General features: G+C 48.0%; 1 protein-coding gene across 3 annotated transcripts in view; it reads left to right on the top strand.

The window, feature by feature from the left end:
* Positions 1-25,416, top strand: part of LOC146854936 (uncharacterized) — a 253,605-nt gene that overhangs the window by 150,310 nt on the left and 77,879 nt on the right. For all 3 annotated transcript variants that reach the window (XM_085652353.1, XM_085652354.1, XM_085652352.1), the window contains one exon: positions 24,256-24,364. In XM_085652353.1, the coding sequence (XP_085508479.1) occupies positions 24,256-24,364 (109 nt within the window). The remainder of the gene's footprint in view (positions 1-24,255; positions 24,365-25,416) is intronic.

Raw genomic sequence — 25,416 nt, 5'->3', positions numbered from 1 at the left:
GACCCAATGGATCAACGCCGCCACCTCCACCTGCTTCAACACCCTCCGCATCCTTCGCAAGACCTTCAAATGGATCCCCCCGAATCCAGAAAGACCATCACCCACGCACTCATAACAAGCAGACTGGACTACGGAAACGCCCTTTACGCCAGAATCAACAAGTCCCAACTCCACAAACTCCAGACCATCCAGAACACCGCAGCCAGGCTTGTCCTTGGCATCCCACATCAGGAACACATCACCCAACACCTGCAAGACCTCCACTGGCTCCCCTTTAAAAAGAGAGTTACCTTCAGGCTACTCACCCATGCCTACAAATCCCTCCACAACACCGGACCCCAATACCTTAATGAAAGCGTCTCCTTACTCGTACCCAAGAGAAACCTCTGCTCTGCCGACCGCGCGGAAACCCCGCACATCCGCAGAGCCATAGCAGGTGGAAGAGCCTTCTCCTACATCACGGCATAGACCTGGAACGACCTCCCGCTCGACATCAGACGCCCCCCCCAGTGCTCACCTTCAGGGAGAGCCTCAAGACCTGGCTCTTCGGCTGACTCTGAGCTGCACGACCCACCCCACTACCACCTTGAGACCCTCACGGGTGAGTAGCGCGCCTCACAATTCCCTGATTGATTGATTGATTGATTGATATATCAAACTGCTGCTCCACTGCCTCCACTATCATGTATTAAATTGCACTGCAATGTTTATATAGCACTTCATACCCCAGTGCAGGGCACGGAAGCAGATTTTTTGATGAATAGCACACAGCACAATAGCAAGGTAGTGTGTGTTTGGGATCAGGCTTATCGGGGAAGCCTTTTGGTGTCATGAGGTGAGTGACTAAAGAAGTGCTCTTAGCTTGTCTTCAGGCTCACTGTCTAGCCAAATGAGAGATAAATGCACAAATGATGGTTCCATTTAGCAGGATAACAGGTATGTGTAATTAGATCTGCAGGTCCTTTAATACGTTTATGCTTTGATCCATGCTTTCAATCCATTTTCTGTTCTATTTGCAGCCGGTATTTCAACTACTCTAACATGTTAAAGGTTGTATAGACGGAACAGGGGTAGAGAAGGATGGTAGAGCAGGAGATTTATCTGGATGGAGTGAGTTACAGTTATCCTCTATGAAGTTATGACGGTAAGACGTTTGTTAGTGAGCAGGCCTGTGGTTATGTTCAAGACCAGCAGAGATGGACTATGTTAGAGTCCTCCAAGGTGTCAATAATATGCGTTTGTAACTTTCTTCAGTCATTGTCTACCTGGCTGACGCCACATACAATTTAAATGGGCCCGGCTCTATGGCACTACCTCGTGATGTCAGGTGGGAATCCCCTGAGACTGATACATTGTAGCAAGGAAGGCATGAACCTACCAGCAGCTTATAGCTCAGTGGGAGTATATCAAGCCTGCAAGAGCAGGCGCACAGGCCATGCGTCGTGACGTGATGCCATTGCCAGCTGCCACATATGCCAGTTAATGCTGCAGCGCTTCAACTGGGACACTATGGAGAATGCATCATATCCGTGACAATGCATTTCAGTGCACTGAAATGCGTTAGTGTCACACCAGATGCGTGAAACTTGGCAGGACTGAGTTGGTATTGAATAAGTAGTTATGGTGGAGTAAAATGGCGTCACCTGTGTCTATGGTGCCCTGTAGTTTTTCAGTCTGTGAAAGTTTTTGTAGCACAACAGCTGACATATATATGTATTCACTGCTTCTCCCCCAACTGTACTTTGCACTCTTGTTTGTTTGCTTCCCGCACGTTCCCCTCTCTTGTCCATGTGCCCCCCACCCCTCCCTGTTGATCTCTCTATTTGCTTCCCCCCCTCCACGGCCTCTGTGCTGCATTCCCCACCATTGCCCATTGTGCTGCTTAGCTAATCACCCTCCTGTTGCTTCCGCACGTCCCCACAGTGTGATTCAACTCGGATCAGTAACAAAAAGGCAAACAAAAAAACATTTCCGTCAATCTTTTGGCGTGCACCTACAAAACGACACTTTCGGTAGTCATGTCGCCTTTTCTTTTTTAAAACCATTGGCAAAGAAGTCTGAGTCAGTAGGTACCTTAGGTGAGGCTTATTGGCTTTGCCAGTGCTTGTTTTTTTTTGTTTCAGGCCCGGTTTCTGCATGAACTAACTTCATGGTACAGCGGTGCCACCTAGTGGTACGTGGTGGTATCTTTTCTCTATAACAACGTTTTCCGACATTAAAATAAATAATCTTCACAGCCCCATTATCAGAAGCCTCCCCGATCTGAGTTACATTTGGGGGCAGCGTTGAATTTGTGCCTACGCGTTTAATGCCGTGAAGAAAGTCTGGTCTTGCAGCCACACTTGACCCATATTTGGTGCATCATTGAATGTTTCTTATTTAGATGCTTGCGTTTTGATGTATTTTTAAAAGTTGTGCGCTCATGCATGGAACAGTTCACTCGTGTTCCAGCTCCTATGATATAGTAAAGAGCAAATTCTTACCTTACCTCGCCCTTCATGGTTTTTAGATGACGCATCAGCTCGCTGCATAACATCTCCAAAATACTTCAAGAGAGTATTTAACAAGCATTGGTAAATGCATGAGGTTTCGCCTATGTGATTAATAATAAGCTGTTTTTGTTGAGTTATAGCTTGCCGTGTAGTTGTACAATATAAGTTACAGAAAGTCTGTTAGAGTGTTATGACTTGTTTATGTAGACAAAGGCAAGCTATTGTGCTGTTAGTAGTGTTATAGTGCGGGTAAGTAATAGCAACATTTTGAAAAATGAAATGAAAGAGGGAATTAATAGAAAGAAATGATGTAATAGCAATATTATGTGTTTAGGGGCGTTCTGATAACTTTTGGACCCGGTGCCACTGCACCGGTTGCACCATTCAAATCATGCCCCTAGTGCCTGCAAGATAACTGCATTTGGGACTGCCTGTTTAGTAGTAAAATATTGCAATATTTGGTGTTTAGAGGGATTCCTAGAGCATTAGGCCCCGGTGCCACTGCGCCTGAAGCACCATTGAAATCATGACCCTAGTGCAAGCCACATAACTGCATTTTTGACTGCCTGTTTAATAGTAAAATGTAGAAATATTCTACGTTTAGTGGGGTCCCTAGAGCTTTTAGCCCCAGTGTCACTGTACCTGCTGCACCATTCAAATCCCACCCCTTTTAATGGCAAGATAACTACAATTGTGTCTACCTGTATAGTAGTAAAATTATATAAATATTAAGTGTTTAGAAGTGATAACTTTTTTGCCCGGTGCCACTGCATCTGCTGCACCATTAAATCTTGACTTTGCTGTCTGCAAGGTTACTGCACTTGTCATTGCCTGTTTAGTAATAAAATATAGCAATTCTAGGTGTTTAGTAGGGTGCCTAGAGCTTTTGGTCCTGGTGTCACTGCACCTGCTACACCATTGAAATCATGACTCTGTTGTCTGCAAGGTAACTGAAGTTGTGACTGCCTGTTTAGTAGTGAAATATAGCATAGCTCTTGTATATTAATTTTATTTTTAAAGTGCAATGTTTATTACAGAAAAAGGTACTGAGGCATGAATAGGAAATGCCACAAATGTTCTAAGGCTAAAGCATCTGCTTTACACAACTAGGAAATAGAAAGCAAGTATTCCAGCATACTGTTAGAAGCTTTCTGCCTTTTCTGTGGGAAGAGATCTTATCTTGACAGTTAAAGGGGCTTAAACAGTGTGAACAGCTTTAGTGGAAGCATCATAAATACGTGCAGCCAGGGGAAGTTAACAAAAAAATAAAAGATCCACTGATAAGAGCCCCCTTTTAAGATATTGGCTTTGCCAGTGCTTGTTTTTTTTTGTTTCAGGCCCGGTTTCTGCATGAACTAACTTCATGGTACAGCGGTGCCACCTAGTGGTACGTGGTGGTATCTTTTCTCTATAACAACGTTTTCCGACATTAAAATAAATAATCTTCACAGCCCCATTATCAGAAGCCTCCCCGATCTGAGTTACATTTGGGGGCAGCGTTGAATTTGTGCCTACGCGTTTAATGCCGTGAAGAAAGTCTGGTCTTGCAGCCACACTTGACCCATATTTGGTGCATCATTGAATGTTTCTTATTTAGATGCTTGCGTTTTGATGTATTTTTAAAAGTTGTGCGCTCATGCATGGAACAGTTCACTCGTGTTCCAGCTCCTATGATATAGTAAAGAGCAAATTCTTACCTTACCTCGCCCTTCATGGTTTTTAGATGACGCATCAGCTCGCTGCATAACATCTCCAAAATACTTCAAGAGAGTATTTAACAAGCATTGGTAAATGCATGAGGTTTCGCCTATGTGATTAATAATAAGCTGTTTTTGTTGAGTTATAGCTTGCCGTGTAGTTGTACAATATAAGTTACAGAAAGTCTGTTAGAGTGTTATGACTTGTTTATGTAGACAAAGGCAAGCTATTGTGCTGTTAGTAGTGTTATAGTGCGGGTAAGTAATAGCAACATTTTGAAAAATGAAATGAAAGAGGGAATTAATAGAAAGAAATGATGTAATAGCAATATTATGTGTTTAGGGGCGTTCTGATAACTTTTGGACCCAGTGCCACTGCACCGGTTGCACCATTCAAATCATGCCCCTAGTGCCTGCAAGATAACTGCATTTGGGACTGCCTGTTTAGTAGTAAAATATTGCAATATTTGGTGTTTAGAGGGATTCCTAGAGCATTAGGCCCCGGTGCCACTGCGCCTGAAGCACCATTGAAATCATGACCCTAGTGCAAGCCACATAACTGCATTTTTGACTGCCTGTTTAATAGTAAAATGTAGAAATATTCTACGTTTAGTGGGGTCCCTAGAGCTTTTAGCCCCAGTGTCACTGTACCTGCTGCACCATTCAAATCCCACCCCTTTTAATGGCAAGATAACTACAATTGTGTCTACCTGTATAGTAGTAAAATTATATAAATATTAAGTGTTTAGAAGTGATAACTTTTTTGCCCGGTGCCACTGCATCTGCTGCACCATTAAATCTTGACTCTGCTGTCTGCAAGGTTACTGCACTTGTCATTGCCTGTTTAGTAATAAAATATAGCAATTCTAGGTGTTTAGTAGGGTGCCTAGAGCTTTTGGTCCTGGTGTCACTGCACCTGCTACACCATTGAAATCATGACTCTGTTGTCTGCAAGGTAACTGAAGTTGTGACTGCCTGTTTAGTAGTGAAATATAGCATAGCTCTTGTATATTAATTTTATTTTTAAAGTGCAATGTTTATTACAGAAAAAGGTACTGAGGCATGAATAGGAAATGCCACAAATGTTCTAAGGCTAAAGCATCTGCTTTACACAACTAGGAAATAGAAAGCAAGTATTCCAGCATACTGTTAGAAGCTTTCTGCCTTTTCTGTGGGAAGAGATCTTATCTTGACAGTTAAAGGGGCTTAAACAGTGTGAACAGCTTTAGTGGAAGCATCATAAATACGTGCAGCCAGGGGAAGTTAACAAAAAAATAAAAGATCCACTGATAAGAGCCCCCTTTTAAGATATATTAAATACAAGAGATTTCACAAGCACAGCGCAAGCGAGGTGCAGGCGAAACCTAAAAAGGCAGGGAAAATGTACTTTCCTTGTTGCACGAGGAATAATGTGAGCAAAGCCAAACAATCTGCTTTGCTCAAGATTACCCCCTCATGCAACCTTCCTTCTGTACCACCTACGCTCTATTTTCTCTGCAGATTGCAAGGCACCTCCGATCTCCATGGCGGAAAAAATAATCTGAGAGCTTGCACACACACAAAGGGGGTTGTCACCCACACCAAAAGGATCTGGTTTCACACACACACTCTTAAAAAACAAAACAAGTAGCACTTTCTGACTCCAACTAGGAGATAGTGTGATATATGCATAGTATGTGACTCTGGAAGAGTCAAGCTACAAAACTATTGTTACAGGTAACTAACAAGATTCTTTAAAGCCTTCTATGGTTAGACTTTAGAACAGACAACAGTAATATTCTTCTTCATTAACCTTATGCAGTTGTTCCAGTCAACGCAACAAAGCAACGGTGGCACGTTGGACTTCGTTGGAATTTGCTTTGGGAACCGAAACTGCAACTGGAAGACTCTTGCTGCTCCTGGTCTTCTCGTCCTGCCAGTCTTCTGCATAGTCTGTGCTCCATACAGGTCCTTCTACAGACCTGTGGGCATCCAAAACATCCGAAGGAATCTCCCTTGGAGTGAAGGAGTCACTCCCCTGCATCTGCAGGCAGGCAACTAAGCTGACTGGTCTGCTGCTCCTGACGTCCCACGGACTCCTAAAGGCTCAGTGTAGGAAGCTGGCTCTGTATATACTATACCAAAGTTAGGTATACTGTGCACAGAGTCCAGTGGAACTCCAAAGGTAGTCAGAGGTAAAAGTAGATAGCACCTTACTCTCTATTTGTGGTAGTGTGGTCGAGCAGTAAGGCTTTATCAGAGGGTAGTGTTAAGCATTTGTTGCACACACTCAATCAGCAAATGATATCACACACTTAAAGACTGAACTTCAGACCAATTGGTTTTGTATGAAAATATTCTTTTGGTTATTTATTTTCTAGAACCAAGCAAGCCTGGCACAGGTAAGCAATACATACTTTACAGTAGTAATGCAGTTTGTAAACAGTTTGAATTCCAATTGTAAATGTACTTAGATTTGATTACAGTAGAGCAACTAGTAATGCAATGCTTTTGATTTACAGTACATATACTTTGTATTGGCTTTTTAGTAGAATATACTTTTAAGATTACTTTTCTTACACAGTGCAGTATACCTGGATACTGCACTTGAACATTTCCTGTAAACAGGTAAGTAAAACTGTTTTGGTTATTTAGTTACAGTTTAGAAGGGTTTCTTAGATTTTCCATCTCCGCACTTAGAAACTTTTCATAGAAAAATAGTCAATAATATCCTATGGAGGAAAATAGTGTTATCGGTTCAAAGGTAAGTATTCGGTTCTGGGAGTTGGTGTTCTGAGGTTAGACCCAGGGGTCCCCCAGCGTCAAGGATGCACTCTTGTTCCACACTCAGCAGCACTGGGGCGGCTGGGTTCAGAGTGCTGAGGTCCAATGGGGGACGGGGGCCTCTGGTTGGTGGCTGCTTACGAGCAGGCCACTGGGTTGTGGGAGCAAAGCTGCTAGACTTAAGCTCAGGGCAAATGGGGGTTCATGCCAGCACAAAAGGTGCACCCTCAGCGGCACTGCGGCGGCCGGGTGCAGAGTGCTGGTTTTACGTCGGGCACCCTGTAGATTTCAATTGGCAGTCTCCGGTTTTCAAACAGACTGCAGGTTCGGGGTCCAAGGTGTTCTGGGTGTGACCCCCACTTGGAGAGGTAAGTTAGGATGCTGGGTGTTGGTTGGGCACCATCGGTTGGGCCACCCAAGGCCATGGGGCACCGGTGCAGGGGTGCCTTTAGGGTCGGATCTTCTTATAAGCTCTTGGTCGTGGTTGGGGGGACCTTCCGGTTTGAGGCTGCAGGCGTCGGCTGGAGGCTTGAGGTAGGTCGGGGATCACCGGATCTTGGGTCGTGATCGCCTGATGAGACCTCATCGTGGTGTTGGGCCACTCGAACTCGGGCCGTGGATGTCGGGTGCAGAGTGGTGCAGACTTGTGGATCCTTGCGGAGCTGGAGTCTGTTGGGAAACAATTCCCGTGTTCACGGGAGACATTCTTTGGGATGGGAGGCAGGCAGGTCCTCTGGGTTTCTCAAGGTTGATGGCTGCAGGACACACCAGGACTTTGCTGGAGCAGGTTTGAGATGAGGACAGGCCGGTAGGGCTGGGGCCAAGTCAGTGGGCGTCCTCCTCTTGGTAGCTTCTGCACGGCTGTTCGGTCCTTCTTCTTTTCTTGTACTTGTTTCTTGTCTGAAGAAGCAGGGTTCAGGGGTGCCCCTAAATACTAGATTTAGGGGTGTTACAGGTAGGTAAAAGGTTGGGACCAATGGGTCCCTTTTCTGGGGTGGGGACACTGCCTATTTTGCCACCCTCCAGTGGGAGGGAGACATATGCCTCACCCTGGTTGACTGGGTCACCCATCTGAAAGATGGCGGGGACTGAGAGTTGTGCCTTACCTCGCCTCCCCCAACTGAGGGGTGGAGTTGGAAAAGGTGGGCACACCTCCCTTCCTCACTTGTTTTTCCCGTCAGTTCTCCCACCCAAGGTGGGGTCAGAACCAGTGGGGACCAGTTGCTGAAAGCAGCAAGTGGCCTGGGGAAACTCACAAAGGAGGCCAGCCTTTGAAGCTTCCCCTTCGTGGACCCTGCCCATTCTGGTGGAGGAGGATTAGCACCTCGTCCCAGGATGTGCATTGTTTCGGGCCCGAGAGCAGCAGGCTCTCGACCCAGGGGTCCAGAAACATGTCTGGTGGTGGCAGCTGAAAGCAGCCACTCAGCCTGGATACTAGTGGTAGGTCGTTTTTCAGGGGGCATCTCTCAGATGCCCTCTGTGTGCATTTTTCATTAAATACCACACTGGCATCAGTGTGGGTTTAATGTGCTGAGAAGTTTGATACCAAACTTCTCAGTTTTCATTGTAGCCATTATGGTGCTGTGGAGTTCGTAATGACAAACTCCCAGCACCATATACTCTTAATTGCCGAACTGCACTTACAATGTCTAAGAATGGACTGAGACACTGTAGGGGTACAGGGCGCATGCACCTGTACCCCAACCATTGGTATAGTGCACCCAGCTTGGAGGTGACTGATCTATGCCAGGGCAGTGGGTTGTAGACATGGCTCACAGTGATGTGTGCCATGTCAACTCTTCACTCTGTTCTGCACCAAGACACGCAGCCTGCAAAGGCTAGTGGGAGTGTAAAGGTACAGGACCTCTAAGGGTGGCACAATAAGTGCTGCAGGCCTTAGAGGCCTTCCCTGGTCACAGCGCCCTGGTCACCTGTGGCACCATTTACCAGGGGCTGACCTGTGGCCAGAGATGCCAATTGGGTTTTGCTTTCAATGCAGTCTTAAGGAAAAAACATAGGCCCTGGGTACCTGTTTAGCAGGAGCCCAGGGCACACTCAGTCAAAGCACATCAGCAGTTCAGCAAAAAGTGGGGGCAGCCATGCAGAAAGAGGGCACTTTCTCACACTCAGCAACACAGGTGGTAGTTCTGCAACTCCCTCGAGGCCTGCCCTGTCTTCTCAGTAAGTTTGAAGTCAGTGTCCCTCGTCTGAACCTCTGGAGCATTGCCCATGTGCACCGCGTCGACTTGCCATTGCCAAGGCTTGTTGACTCTCTTCTCCAGAGAAGCTCCAGCCTTAAGCATCTCCAGCTACCAAGATCTTTGTCCTTACCGCATCCTCTGCACCGTGGGCCTGCATTCTTGGTGAGCTGCTTGAGGTCCGCTTGCAACTTATGTGCCTTCGGCCTGTGGGTGGTCCTCTTGAGGGTATTCTTTGGCTCCAGTGTGCTCCCCTACTTGCTCGGGGCCTTCTCTGACTCTCCTGAACTTGGTGAGTCCCTTCAACCTTGCTTGTCCCGACACTGCACCTTCTTCACTTTCTTCATCTGCTGCTGCTGCCAAGGCTTGTTGGTGCTCCTGCCAGACACCGAAGCCCTGGCTCTCGACTTCCAATGTGGTACACCTCATGAATGGCTCCTCGTCTTCCACAGCATTGCTTGGTCCTCACAGCTGCATCAGCAAGGTCACCGTCAACTCACCTGCATCTTCGTTCATTGGTGCTCATTGGTCTTCAGTGCCTCCTGGTCACTCCAGAGTGGCATAGACTCTGTCCCCTCTGCTTGCAGGCACTCCCCTTCAAGAATACATCCTTGGATTCCATTGGACTCTGTCACCTTTTTCGCCAGCAGCCTCTTCACCGAGGTCCTCCATTGTGGTCTACGGCGGTTTCTGATGTCACTTGACACCTATGCACCCGTCTTCCCTGGTGTACGTATACTAGTTGCTGGGGTATCAATGGGTGGAGTAGCTCTCCAATCTTCCATCTTCCATAAGGGTACTTCAGGGTCCTCTGGGAAGGGTCCTTCTTCTTGGAAACTGCAACTGCGACTTGCATTAACTACGCGGTCGTGTTTCCACTCTGCATATGGCATCCGTGGGGTTTCTATTTACTTACCTTGGGTGGTTCCTTGGGTCCTCAACTCTTCTAAGTCTTCTGGGTCCAGTCTCGACTTTGGTCATGGTTCGCATTCCACTTTATTAGTATATGGTTTGGTCTTCCCCTGGAAACCACAGTGTATTTGTTATGTTATGTTATGTTACCGACCATTTGTAAAGCGCACATCCACCAGTTGGTCTCTTTGTGCTACTTACCTGTTGTTTAAATATTGTGTGTATTCTGATTATATCTCTGGGTAGGAGATATCTCAATGTGTGAGTGAGTGTTTATAATAAATACATATATTTATAATTACACTGTGTGGTTCTTTTTCACTTAACCTACACTATATAATTAGTAACTGGTAAAAACAGGCTGCTTTATACTCCTTCTGAACTAAGCCTGAAGGCTGCTCTCTACAGCTACCACTTAGAGAGATTTCTATGGTTGTCTAAGAGCACTAAAATCACCATATGGTTGTCTGAATTAGTGCAGGGTGCGTCACTTAAATAAGTGTGCACCATATCCTAAGTTAGCCTCCTACATTGGTGTGCGGTGGGTGGGATCTAAGCCTGCATTGTTTTACCAGCTAATCTAGGTGTGGATTAATTGAAAAACCATCACTAGCATTAGGCACATATTATATTTATTTAGACAAGTACGTTCTATTGAACTTTTAGATGGCTTGTTAAGAGTCTAGCACAACCCTTTCTCCAATCTTAGGAAGTTTTGTTTCCACTAGGGTAGGTAGGTGCAACACCACAATACACCTAGACACCATGGGGCATATTCACAAGGAGCTATCGCCGAATTAACGGCACTTTATCGCAGCCACAGTGATGATAAATTTCCCTCCCCATTCACAAGCTGGTGCTAACAGCCCACAGCATCAGTTTTCCCACGATAGCAGCCGCTAAAACATCGCGACATAGAAGCCCCACAACTATCGCTAATGAGATGCAGAGTGGGTGTTCCCGTGTCAAAAGCCATAACCACACCACTCCTCACCATTCTCAACGACCAGACAGACTGGCGATAAGAACACAAAATCGTCGATAAGGCGCGTTAGCACCAGGAAATGTACACCTGCTCTGACCTGGTGTTAAGTCAGATGGCAGCCAGCACCACAAAAGGGAGACCAGCCCAGGGCCACATCGGAAGGGCAACAGATGCCATGGAGCCACACATCATGCGGCCCGGACACCCAAGAGGGCCACAACACCCACGGACACCAACCCCCGGACCACCACTCCCTGGCACCCCCCCAAAGACATGCTACATCAGCTACACAAAAACATGTACAAAATATTCTGCATGATGTCGCACAATACCAACTGTTGAAATGCATGTGTCATCACAGAAATGAGCATCACACATTCACTTTCGAAGCAACAAATAAAACGTTATTAAAATGAACACCGAAATCAAATGAAGACACATGGCGCCTCCCCGCGGGACAGTCCATAGGTCACAGCCAGCAAGACAAAAAACATGATGAGGAGGTGTGTCCTGCGCACATCAAAGGACAGAGAGAGAGCGAAGGAGAGAGAGAGAGGAAGAGAGGGAGAGAGAGAGAAGAAGAGAGGGGGAAAGAGAGAGAGAGAGAAGAAGAGAGGGGGAGCGAGAGAGAGAAGAGAGGGGTAGAGAGAGAGAGAGAAGAAGAAAGGGAGAGAGAGAGAGAGAGAGAGACGCCCCTGCGCACCCAGGCCACACTGCTCACCTGCTGCCACCGGTGTGTTTTCAACCACTTTCCGGCATGTAGTGCAGTCCATTAGGTCGCACATCTGAGTCAGAGCCGTCATCTGAAACAGAGTCCAGATACATGACTGGCACAGTACACACACTCGCACAAGAAACAGCGCATGCCCGCCCTTGCATACCCAGGCAGAGGCATCACATAGGCACACGCTGCCCACGGAGCATACCAGCCCATGCACACCCAGGCCCCACTGCTCACCTTCCACCACCGGCGTGTAGACTGGATGTCCCACCACGTGCCGCTGCAAGCCACAAGCCCGGGGCCCACAGACATGGCATCCTCAACACCATGCAGCCACGCTCCGCAGGCCACTAGTTCTCACGTGTGTTGCTGGGTCTTGAATAATCCATGGGTGAGGACATACCAGAGCACCAGGCAACATCGCAGGGTGCCCACCCGCTCAGCAGCTTAAGGTGCCACTGACTCAGTGCACCTAAAGTCCCTGTGGCGGGGTGCCTATGCCTGTCGCAATGCGCCGGGTGCGACTAACCCTGTGCAACCCCAGTCAGCGCCACGTGGTGGTCGGCTGATGCCGTACCCAGGCCTGGGTTGCCACTAACCCTGTGCAACCCCAGTCAGTGCCACGTGGTGGTCAGCCCGTGCCGTACGCAGGCCTGGGTTGCCACTAACCCTGTGCACAACAAAACTCTTGTGCCCTTCATGATTGGGAACCGTGACGTCCGTCATCCAGTCACCACAGGAAGAGGAGAATGTGACGTTGTCGGCCCCCTATGTTGACGGAGTCACATGGCCTGTGATGCATGTGCCAGATGGGTGTGGTGTGCGTGCAAACCTGCCCTCAGGGAGTGGCTGTAACATGCTGACAACTAGACCAGTGACCTGCACACCCCAAGCGAGTTCGCCTGCGAATGGGTAGCAATGAGGGCCCCCCCTCGGAGCATAAGCGGAGTGGTCTGGCCTGCCATACGCCGGACCAGCGCAGGGCTTGCCACAATGACACGTGGGCTCTGGGCGTGGTTCAGTCCATATCCGGGCAAGGAAGAGAGTGATGCGTGTGTCCCAGTTGTAGTGTCCACGGGACCCGGTACACAAAATGCAATGTAGCACCCTCTGACTGGCATCCAACAGGATGACCATCATTGACGCAAGGGAAATCACTGTCCCTACATTCATTCACACATGCATACATGACTGATGATGGACATGACACAGCAGTGTGTCAATGGATGTTTATTGCACATCTAGTGCAGTTATGCAGCCGGAGCGGTTCAGGGCAATGCCCAGCACACTACACAATATGGGCCCGTGTAGGGCCAGCCAGAGTCCATCCGGGGATGACAAGTCCTGCTGAAGGGAAGGGTACAGTCCGAGCCTGGTCGCCGTGTCATTGGTCACCAATCCTGAAGTGGCAGTCTATGTCGCTGTCCAAGGTGAGTGCAGCAGAGTGTTTCGTGGGTCAGTGGAAGGTCATGAGGCCATGTGCGGGACCAAGCAGACACAGGCCAGGTGGCGGTAATGAATGCTAGTGCCTGGTCCTTCTGACCACAGTCCCATCCATGTCCTCATACCCGGGTGTGTGCCCTGCTCCACCTGTGGGTGTTGCAGAACCGACTGGCACACTGTATGCCACGGACACATCAGGGGCCTGAGTGGATCTGGCTGCCTCACTGGGAGGCACTGACACACCAGGGGGCGGGGATGTGGATGGTGTGGGGGCAGCAGTATTCATCGGCGCCACGCCTTGGGTCGGCAATACCATGGTGGAGGTCAGTGGATGATAGATCCCAGCTACATTTCGATGATGTGCAGTGGTGGCTGCCATCCTTTCCGCCTCCATCCGCACCATGTCCTCCATGAGCCTCTGTATGTGTGCCAGCTCACGGCTGGTATCGCTGGAGCCACTCTCAGCGGACAGCTGTTCTACTGTCCACGTCATTACTCCAGCTATGTCAGTCAGGGCTCGTTGGAGACCATGGGGCGGACATAGACATCCAAGGATGACGTCCAGTTTGGCAGCCATGATGCCGAAGCCCACCCGTACCTGTTCAGCCGTCTCCATCAGGCACTCCAGCACACGGGGTTGGAAGGCCATGTGTTGTTCCTGGAGATCTTGGGAGGGTGCCGGGGCTGTGGGTGCCTCCTGCTGGGTGGTTTGGGTGGTGGGCGGGGTCTCATCGATGTAGCTGGGCTGCCCTGAGCCTGGAGGTGAGTGGCGGATGAGGTCAATGATGTCTTGGATGGTTTGGGTGTCGATGCTGGCGTTGTCCTCCTCATCATCCATGAAGAGTGGCTGGGACTGCTCTGCAGGAGGTATTGACGGTGCCCCTGCGATGTGAAGGGGAGATGGTGTATTACTATGTGTCCACATGTGTGTAGACGCATGGTACAGGTTGACATTCAGACAGCATGGCATTGTACATTGTGACAGTCTGTAGATCTGGGCGATGACCCAGAGTCATTGTGGGTGCTGTGCTTGATTGTGCATGAGTGCCATTGTGCCCATCTCCACCCGTCCCCCCAGTACCTGGTGGTCACTCACCCTGTTGCGGTTGTGTTGTGTCCTGTCGAGTAGTGTCCGGTCCCCCGACTCCGGCCACAGTCTCCACGCTGATGACTGTCGACACCAGCTCCTCCATGTCATCCAGCTCCAGCTGTGGCGCTGGGCCCCCACCTCTGGTCTGCCTTGCTGCCTTCTGGTTGGCGGAGAGTTTTTCCTTGGTCTTCCGCTTGGTCATTCCATCGCCTCTTGACCTCGCCCATTGTCCACTTGTGCTCTCTGACAGCATTCACCTTGTCAACGATGTCCCGCCATATTGCAGTTTTGGTACCCAGTGACACGTTGGAGGTGACGAAGAGTTGTTGATGGTGTTCCATCTCCTCCGTGACTATGATCCTGTTCGCCTGCAGACTGAACTTCGTCTTCTTGTCCCTGCCCTTTCCTGTCCCCGTGGTTCACCGGGGTGTTTGTGGTGTTGCGCTCGTCCTCTGCGCCTGCTCCAGCTGCCTCCATGGTGCTTGGGTGTCGGTCAGTTTGTGTGTGGGTGTTTTTTCTGCTTTTATGGAGATTTTTCCCACCTGCCAGGTGTGCGTTGCAGGCCTGGCGCTGCTTATCGCTGATTTTCTCATGCGCTTTGGCCCATCGCAGGTTTTCTGGTGTTGTGGTTTGTGTTTTTATCTCCATCAAGGTGGTTTTATCGTAGACATTGTCCGCGGTTTCAGCAGACTGTCACATGCTACCGCCTTGTTGTGAATTCCACGTTGTCACGGGGTTATTTTCTCGCGATAGGCTGCGATATTGAAAGTTGCGTTACGCTACTCTTGCGGTAGTTATCACACGTTCTTGTGAATATACCCCCATGTCTTTACTTAATTACAATGCTCTTAAATTCCAGGAACTAAGGACCCTATGCAGATTGAAGATAGGTAGTAACCCCACCACTAAGCACCTCTTAGAACTATCCTAGATGACCACCAGAATCCTGATAGGCCAGAGGAACAATACAAAGTGGGTGGGGATGCTCCAGAAGATGGGTCAGGAGGGGTTACCCCTTGTGACCCTAATTCTGAGCATGGCCAGGGGGTGTCTGATGACTCCACCTTGGTGAACTCTGATCCCCCAGGGAACAGTACAGATGAGACGGAGGGTGTCCCTAGAGGTAGGTCTGCTTTTGTCCCTCCTGGAAGGGTGCAGAGAATACAGAGGGGATCTAGGTCCTCCTTTGCAAATTCCAATGCTCCTGGGAACTCCATAGGGACCTCCATCTCTAGCAAGAGGGAGGACTCTTTAGAGAGGGAATACCACCTGATCAAACTTGTGGGAGTTAGACTCAAGCTCACGCAAGAACATTTGGCCCTTGATAAAGAGACCCTGGAATTCCTGAGGGCTAGGAAGAATTTGAGACTAGAGTCCCATGGTGGCAGCATTAGTGTCCTTAGAGTCAGGGAAAACTCCTTCGATACTAGGAACCTGAGCAGGATAGTCCCTCCTTACCAGGAGAGGGATGACATTCATAAATGGATCACTGCTTTATGGTTTAAATGTTTTTATTGATTTTTAATTCAAAAGTATATCCACATACATACAGCTATCATTGGATCACTGCTTTAGAGAGGGCCTGTAAGGTTCAGAAGGGCCCTCAAGAGCAGTGGGCAGCTATGCTGTGGCTCTCCTTTGCAAACAAAGGTAGAGACAAGCTCCTCACTGTTAGAGAAGAGGATGCTGACAACTACACAGTTTTGAAGAGTGCCCTCATAGACGGGTTTGGCTTAACCACTAAGCAATACAGAGTTAAGTTCAGGGATACTCAGAAGCCACACACCCATGAGTGGATTGATTTTGTAGACCGTGCTATTAAGGCTTTGGAAGGCTGGCTTTATGGAAGCAATGTGCAGGACTATGAGGGATTGTACAGTTTGTTGATAAGGGAGCACATCCTTAATAAATGTCAAAATCAACTCCTGCACCAGTACCTGGTGAACTCTGGTCTGACCTCTCCCCAAGAATTGAGTAAGAAGGCAGACAAATGGGTCCGCACCAGGGTTACGCAGGTAAACCATGGTGGTGGAGGTGACCAGAAGAAGCAAGATTCTTCTAAAGCACAAGAGAAGAGTGAGGAGAAGGGCAAAGACAAAAATGAGTCTTTTCAAGGTCCCCAAAAAACCTGCATCTGCGGGTGAGTTTGGAAACTCCAAGAAGGGTAAAAAGAAACCTTGGTGTTATTTATGTAAAGTAAAAACACCTGTGCCCTAGCACCAGTACAAAGTCGTAGTGCAGCAACCAAGGGATTAGTAAGGTTAACCTTGGGTTCTAAGGTGGGTTCTGGCCTAGTCAGAACTCCAACTCAGGCTGTCCTTGTCTGTGATGGTGGCATGAGTCTTGCCACCTTACTAGTAAGTCCCACTAACTTGGGCAAGTACAGTCAACAGCCTTTGATCAATGGAAAACAAGCAATGGGTTACAGGGACACAGGGGCCAGTGTCACAGTGGTGACAGAGAAACTTGTGTCCCTGAACAGATCATACTTGGTCAGTTGTATCAAGTGACCAACGCTAGCAATGTCAGGAATTCCCGCCAGACTTGAGTTTGGAGCTGCAATCATGCTCCTCCTTTGAACAGCTCAAACAGCAGGCTGCTGCTGCGGAAGCAGGGAATGTCAGTGGGTCCCATAGGCTCTATTGGGAAGATGGGCTCCTGTTTTCTGAAGGAAGAGACCGAGAGCCTGGTGCTACCAGGAGGTTGGTAATACCTCAGAAGTTCAGAGGTTTTCTTCTCTCCCTGGCACATGACATTCCCCTTGCAGGACATCTTGGGCAAAGCAAGGCTTGGGGCAGGCTTGTCCCTCCGTTTCACTGGGCCCATATGTCTGAAGACACCAAGGAGTTTTGTTGCACTACAAAGGACCCCTTAATTTCACTCCCAGTGGTTGGGGTTTCCTTTGAGAGGGTAGGGATAGACATTGTAGGCGCCTTCCACTCTCCAATAGCATCTGGACCATGCCACTAGGTATCCAGTGGCTATTCCCCTTAGAACCACTACAGCTCCTGTAGTGGCCAGGGCCCTCCTGGGAATCTTTTCCAGAGTGGGTTTCCCAAAGGTCTTCACAGACGGAGGTACAAACTTCATGTCTAGTTATGTTATGTTATGTTATCGTGTCTTATAAAGCGCGACGGCTACCCCAGCGAAGGGGCGTCCCAGCTCTATTGGAGGAAAGACTGACAGAACAAAAGAAGCAGGTAAGGACTAAGATGCAGAGAAAAGACAAGTTTTAATGGCCTTTCTGAATGCTAAATAATTATCAAGGCCATGGATCTGCCCAGGGAGTGAGTTCCAGCGAGTGGCGGCTCTGTAACGAAAAGAGCGGCCACCGGCCCTAACTCTACGTGTCCGTGGAACCACCACCAGGTGCTGACCCTGTGAACAGAGAAGCCGCGTAGGGGCGTATGGCAGCAGTAGATCGGCCAGGATGGGAGGAGTGGACAGTTTCAAGATCATGATAGAGATACATAGGGTTTTGAATTCAATGCGTCTGGCCACAGGTAGCCAATGAAGACGGCGGATGGCGTTTGACACAGAGCAAGATTTGCGCAGACCTAAGAGTGTCCTTGCTGCTGCATTCTGTGCCCTTTGCAACCTCGAGACCTCCGCTTTATTGGACCCTAAATAAAGGGAAGAGGCATAATCGAGTCACGACATAACAGTTGCCTGAATGATGACCTGACGTGTAGATAAGTAAAAAAAAACAGCAAGGGTCTAAGCCCCCGTAAGAGACCAAAACAGGTACCTGCCATTTTTTTGGGACTTGATAGTTTAAGGAAGTACAACCAAACCCCAAAGTTTTTTACTGCCTGTTTTGGAGAAGGGGATTTACCTAGGCTGGCTGGCCACCAGAGCTCACTCCACAGACCATGGTCCCTACCTACTAACAGTACCTCTGACTTGGAGTTCAGTTGGAGGCAGTTTCTGTTCATCCACTCGGCCACTGCCGCAAGGTCTCCTTGAAACTCAAGGGCATCCCGCTCGGTGTTATTAGCGAGTGCCACCACCAACTGAGTATCGTCAGTGTAGGAGGCCATGGTCAGACCCCTGCAGCTGGCTACTGCCGCTAAAGGTTGAACATAGATATTAACTAACAGGGGACTGAGGGAGGAGCCCTGTGGCACCCCTTGTTTTACTGGATATTCGCCAGAAGCAAACGGGGGGGCAGTTACCATAAATGACCTCTCATGGAGAAATGAGGCAAACCACTCCAGAGCCAAGCCCGTAATTCCAACCTCCGCGAGGCGTCTCAGCAGTATATCATGAGACACAGTACCAAACGCGGCGCTTAGATCTAACAAGATCAGCGTTGACATTGGACCCTCATCCATTGCTGACCAGAGATGTTCTGTAACAGCTAGGAGAGCTGACTCTGTGCTGTGGCCTGGCCTGAAGCCATTCTGGGAGGGGTCCAGTATGTTATTCGTGGCCAGAAAGTCTGACAGAAGGGAGTTCACATAAGCCTCTGTGATCTTTGCTGCCCAGGGAAGCAAGGAAATAGCGTGATAGTTTTCTGGTTTGGCTGGGTCGAGCACAGGTTTCTTAAATAATGGAATTACTTTAGCCTGTTTCCAGGCCCTGGGCACAGTAGCTGTACTGGGTGACCCATTTATCACCTGATTCAAGGAAGGTAAAATTGTCGACAACACTTTCCTGAATTGATCAGGTTTAAGCGGGTCAACGGGGGATCCCGACTTGATCCTACTGCAAAGAGCTACCAGTTGATCAACCGGGATCGGGGGAAAGGTGTGAAGACTATTAGCCTGTTGACAGCAGCGTGCCACTGGCACGTTATTATGTGCGATCGGGAAGAACCTGTAGATGTCATCCACCTTTTTCACAAAAAAGATGGCCAGGTCCTCGCACTGTTTATTAGACTTAATGGTCGGCCCAGCCATGTTTTGATGAGATTGCGAACTGGCAAGTATAGAGAATGTGCTCTTAGAAGGATTAGTGCTCTCGCGGATTTGGTTGGAAATAAAAACTGCACGTGCCTGATATATGGCCTTATGATACCTTTTGATGGCAGCCCGATAGATAACTTTAGCAGTCGGACTGAAGTCTAATCCTTACGCATATCGGCGAGTTCATTCTTAAACCATGGTAGTGTTTTGGTTTTACGATTGACTGACCGTCTCATAGGGATTAGGCTGTTCAATGGATGCTCTATCCACTCAGAGAATACCCTGTGTGCCTCGTTCGAATCCTCTGGCAAATTTGGGCGAGTAGCCAAGAGGCAAGCATCCAGGTGATCCCAGTTCAATTTATACCACAGCCGTTTCAGAGAGGTCAGCTGACCCTTAGTCAGAGCAGAAGTGACACCGTGTAGGGACAATGAGACCAAAAAATGATGCGTCAATCCCATCCTAATTGGTGCATGCATTGTGATTTGAGGTATGTGAGTAAAAACTGGGTCTAGTAGGTGCCCTGCAATATGGGAAGGGCCTAAGACCAGCTGCATCAGTTGACAGACTGCAAGGTCGGCCACGCAGTTTACCATATCAGTGTCCTCCAAATTGTCTAAATGGAGGTTCAAATCCCCCAAAATAGTAAAGTTGGCGGTATTAACTGCTAATATACTGACCAATCTCTATGTTATATCAGTACAATGTTGAAAAAGTGTAGAGTGAACTACAAGTTTATCACACCCTATCATCTATAGTGCAATGGGCTTGTTGAAAGGATCAACAAGACCCTCAAGGGTATCATCAGGGCACTCCCAGAAAAGCTTAAGCGAAAATGGGATGCCTTACTACCCTGCCTTCTCTTTGCCTACAGAGCAGTTCCACAGAAGGGGGCTGGTTACAGCCCATTTGAACTTCTGTTTGGACATCCAGTTAGGGGTCCATTGTGTCTGGTTAAGGAGGAATGGGAGCTCAGTGGCTCTGCGTCCTGTGGGCTCACAGCCCCAGCTGGACCTCAGACACGGCGCTCCGAGGGGAGCCCCGACTGGCCTCCCACTCGGGGCCTGAAGGCACCTTGACACGCAGGCGAAGTGGGGGGAGGCCTCCCTGGGCCTGTTGGACCCCAACCCGGGAGCATGGCATTGGGGCAGGCTGGAGGACGGAGCCCAGGACGGGGAGGCAACCACCCCAGGGCCTGGCGGTCAGGGCTTCTGAACCCGGCCAATTAAGGGAAGCCTCCCTGGGCCCGACGGACCCCTGTCCCAGGCCATTGGCCATGCAGCAGGCCAGAAGATGGAGATCAGCGTTGGAGCGCCTGCCCCAAGGTCCGGCAGGGCCCCAGGGCCCGGTCAGAGCTCCTTGGCCGGGTCAGAGCTCCTGGGCCTGGTCAGAGCTCCTTGGCCCGGTCAGAGCTCCTGGGCCCGGATGTAAAGGGAAAGCCTCCTCGGGATCGTGGGACCCAGTCCCGGGTGCTTTGCCACGTGGTGAGCCGGAGGACAGAGCTCAAGACAGGGAGGCATCTGCTGCATGGCCCGTCGGGGCCCCGGTCAGGGCTCCTGATCCCAGCCAGGCAGGGAAAGCCTCACCGGGCCCAACGGACCTACCTTCTGGGTCCTTGTCAGGCGGCAGGCTGGAGGACGGAACCCAGGGTGGGAGTGCCCGCCCGAGGCCTGGTCGGAACTCCTGGGCCCAAACACGAAGGGAAGGCCTCCCCAGGCCCACAAAACCCTGTCCCGGGTGCTTTGCCACTATGTGTGCAGGATGACAAAGCCCAGGATGTGGGGCCCTCACCCAGTCAGAGCTTCTGAACTCAGCCAAGCAGGGGAAGCCTCTCCAGGCTGGATAGAATCCCGGCCAGGGCCCTTGGCAGTGCAGCAGGCAGAAGGATGGAACCCAGGGGGTAAGGGGCCACCCTAGGGCCTGGCTGGGCCCTTGGGCACGTTCTTTGCTCCTGGACCCTGCCACACAGGTGAAGGCTCCCTGGGCCCAGAAAAAATGGGAATAACACTTGTTCTACCATTATTGTTCCCTTAGATTTTGGACCCTAGCTCAGTCATCGCCCAGGGAAACCTCGCCAACCGAGGGCTATCCATGGTGAGATAACTTGTGTGGCTCTCACCATATTTTATTACCCAGAATCCCTTGCAAACCTCAAACATTGACTATAAAAAACACAGTTTCCCCACATTTCTGTTATGGAAAGTTCTGGAATCTTCAGGGAGCCACAAACTTACTTTCCCCCAGCATTCCACCAGGCTTCTGATACAAATCGCAGGGGAAGCTCTTCCCCTGCTCCCAAGGCTGGAAAAACAAAACAAACAAAAAAAATGAAATTCCACTGCTGTAAACAGCAGAGGGGTTTTCAAGGACATGTGCAGACGACATAATGGTTATGTCCTTGGCACACGGCCACTGTGGCGGAGGATGTGACTGTTACGTCCTTGGCACAGAAAGGGTTAAAGAAGGGTGCCAGGTTTGTTTGGAGCCGTGAGAGTCAAGGTTAATTTGTGAACATTCAATCTGGAATTAAAAGGGTGCCACCTCTAGGAATGTTTGAAATTAAGAACAAGATGATGTCGACAACTGAAATAAGTGGCCATGGTCCAGGAGCAGTGTTGAACCAGGTTAAAAACAATGAGAAAGTCTTCATTGTTTATGCATTTTGCACATTGAATGATACCAAAAAACAGTACTCAGTGATAAAAAGAAAAACCCTTGCAGTATTCTGTACTGTGAAACATTTTAGAACCTATGTCTGGGGAATTCCATTTAAGGTGTGGTCTGATCACAAGCCACTGATACATTTATGAACTACGAAAGGATCTGGGCTTGCTTCAACCAGGACAGCAAGATGGTTGGCAAGCATGAAGGAATATAACTTTGTGATGGAGTTTGTGGAAGGGAGAAACAATGGATTTTCTGATAGCTTGTCAGGAATTAAATTAGTGACAATTGGCAAACAATTGGGGCACTGGTGTAGAGAACACGATGGAGTGGGTGGTGAATATGACCACTATGGATTTGAGCGCAGTGATGTAGGAAGAATGGAGGCATGCATATGACAAGAATGAAGAACTCATCACATTGGCAAAGTGGGTTCAGAGTGGTTGGCCCAGATGTTATGAAGATTTTAGGAGGTTCCATTGTATAAAAGATTAATTAAGTGAAGATGTGTGGGGTCTATAAAAGGGCAGGAAAGTCATCCTTCCCAAGATCTTAAGGAACACATTAATTGGACTGGCACATCAGGGCCACATGGGACGCCAAAGAACCAGGAGCAGATTATGGCAGATATTTTGGTGGCCAGGTATGGACAGAGAGATTGAGAATAAATTCAAAGGGTGTTTGTTATATGCAAACAATAAGATACATAATACTCATATTCTATCTTTGCAACTGGCACAGTATCCCTTGAGGCTCTGGGCAAAAGTCGCAGTAGACATAATGGGTCCCGTGGAGAAACTTGGAATGCGGTAGATTATTTTTCAAAGTGGTCTGAGATTGTGTTCATGGGTGAGGTTTTGTCTAGAAAGGTAATTATATTGGAAAATATTTTCCCAAGCGAAAGTTATCCTTAGGAGTTAGTTTCAGACAATGGTGCACAATTGGGCTCAAGTGAAATGAAAAAATATCGAGCAAACTGCAATATTGTGTACAAGAAGACGGCTGTGTACAACTCTTAAGCCAATGGTTTAGTAGAAATGGTAAACCTTCTCATTAAGGAGAGTATTCAGTTGGCGATTGTTAATGACAGACCTGTTATTGAATATGTTAACCAGGATGGTGTGGTCATATACGACGACCATTCCTGATATTAGAGGATATATTCAGTGCCGGCTCGCTGAGGGAGTGCCCCGGGGGGGGGGGGGGCGGGGGAGGTGCAGGGTGGAGTGGTAGTGGAGTCCGACATACGACGGACAGGAGTAAGGTAAGTAATTAAATTAATAAAACTATTTACCTTGCGCGCGCTGCATCGCCAATGCTGCATCGTGTTGGCGATGCAGCGAGCGCAAGGTAAATAGTTTTATTTATTTAATTACTTACCTTACTCCTGTCCGTCGTATGTCGGACTCCACTACCCCTCCACCCTGTCCCTCCCCCGCCCCGCCCACCGCCCCGCAGCACCTTCTCGGCGACCCGCCACTGGATATACTCCCTTCAAGCATTTGAGAGGCAGAAAACCCAAAACAATGTTGGTTGTGGGTGGATTAGATCTGAGTAGTCAGTATGATAGTGACAACATCGAATTGAAGTTTAAGAAGAGACATCAAAGATGTAAGTCATGATTTGATAAAAAATAAGTAAAGCATATTGGAGTGGACATAGGTCAAGAATGAGGTATCAATGGATGGTGCGGAAAGGGGATACTAAGTTTTCAGAACCTATGGAGGTGATTAAAGTGGGTAGATACTATGTCAAAGCAGAGGTGGTTGGAGAAAAAGTAGAATTGTGGTGTGTGAAAACAAGAAGAACTAAACAAATTTTGGAGCAGTAATGGATCACAGGAATTGGGAAAAGAAAGGAGTGTAGAATGGAAAAAACTAGGTCTTGACCTGTGATATTCAAAGATAATGTGATGGCGAAATGATCCATGCTCCTGCAGAATAACAATGAAGTAAGAACAATTCAAACGTGTCCAAATTAGCATGTATGTTACATTCGATATTATGCAACCATTGCAATTCATTGTGTATATAGATGTAAATAGTTTACATGTAAGTAGGAGAGTATAAAGAATATATATTTAATTAGTGTAAGCAGGAATACATATTATATATATGTAGTAAGACGAGAGGATATGTTATTTTTAATGTTCAACATGCATTGTAGAACTCCCATACGCTGTCTTTTTAAGAATTGATTCTATGGAATTTTATGATATGATATGGTCAGTTGGATGGGAGGCTGCTAGTGGACGGTGGAACTGGGGAGTTTCCTAATAAATCTACTACTACGTTTATCGTGTGCTCTGGATTGTGTCTTTTAGGAAGAGATCTTAACATGTCCCATTGGTAACTTGCTCCCTCTTGGTTGTTTGTTCTTCCAGCTGATTTTGTTTGACCAAACCGAGTACTTTAAGTTGGCTCCTGCTGCCACCTATGGAATGGACACTGCTGGCTATGTTTACATTCCTCAGTCATGCCAAAGCGGAGCAAGTAAGCGTTTGAGAAAAAGTGTGCACTACATTTTTAACTCTGATTAGAATTGTCCAAGTATTATCAATAGCTTTTTTTTTTTTTTTTTTAAATTATCAAATATAAACAGTGAGTTTACCGATTGTAATTTGACAAGAAATTAATTATAGACCTATGTATGTTTTATGTTGATTGTGATAGTCTGCAAGAGTCATATTTTATTGGAATAGTTCCTGTGGACAATTCCTAAATATCTTTTTCAAAAAGTTTAACCTTTTATATAGCTCATATACCTCAAACGTTTCTTATTTTAATTATATCTCTTCCTATTACTCAGCTCAGAGTTGTATCGTTTGTCATACGCAGTTGGATTATACAAACTGCGTCAGCTTTGCGGTCACTCAGAAATTTCAGCAACAGTAATTGAAGCTATTGGGCTACCTTACCAAATTATATTATAATGAGTGTATGATTGTAATTGTGTATGTACAGCACAACATAGCTTCTTCAGTACTGATTGATGATGCAGAAATTCGCCGGACATTGATGGGGCATGCAGCATGTAGCTTGCCTTTTGTGAGGCCAGTGTGGTTTTGGGGACACCCATTGAGCACAACATTGCTTCCACCTAAGTGTGGACTGTTGTTGTTCAGGTGTTGTTTATGGTACAAAGTGTTTCTCCCTTTGTGTGGAGGAAGACCTGCACCATGCAGTCTTGGTTTACTTGAAAATGTGCCTTATGAAGTAGTAATCTATGTCTAGGGTGAATGAAAGTCGTTTTGTTGCCAGCTGGGGCGGTGAAGCCATCATGCTAGATCAGATAACAATGGTTGGATTTGGAATCTAGGTAGTCCTGTTTGATGAGGTCTGTCAAGCAGGTGAAATGAATGGTTACCTGGAGGCAGTAACTGTGGCACTAGGCTTTGCCTGGCCCAAACAGGCAACTCCACAGTTTTTTGTCTGTTTCCTGGGTGGTGGACACCTATGGAACTGACTTGTCAGACCCTTCATGATACGAGTAAAAAAATATTTTATGCCTGTCCCTTAGACTTTGAAATACCACCCGCCTTCAT

The sequence above is a fragment of the Triturus cristatus genome, chromosome 4_1 (genome assembly GCF_964204655.1).
Source record: "Triturus cristatus chromosome 4_1, aTriCri1.1, whole genome shotgun sequence".
In the NCBI taxonomy this organism is placed as follows: domain Eukaryota; kingdom Metazoa; phylum Chordata; class Amphibia; order Caudata; family Salamandridae; genus Triturus; species Triturus cristatus.
This window is presented reverse-complemented; position numbering and strand designations above follow the sequence as displayed.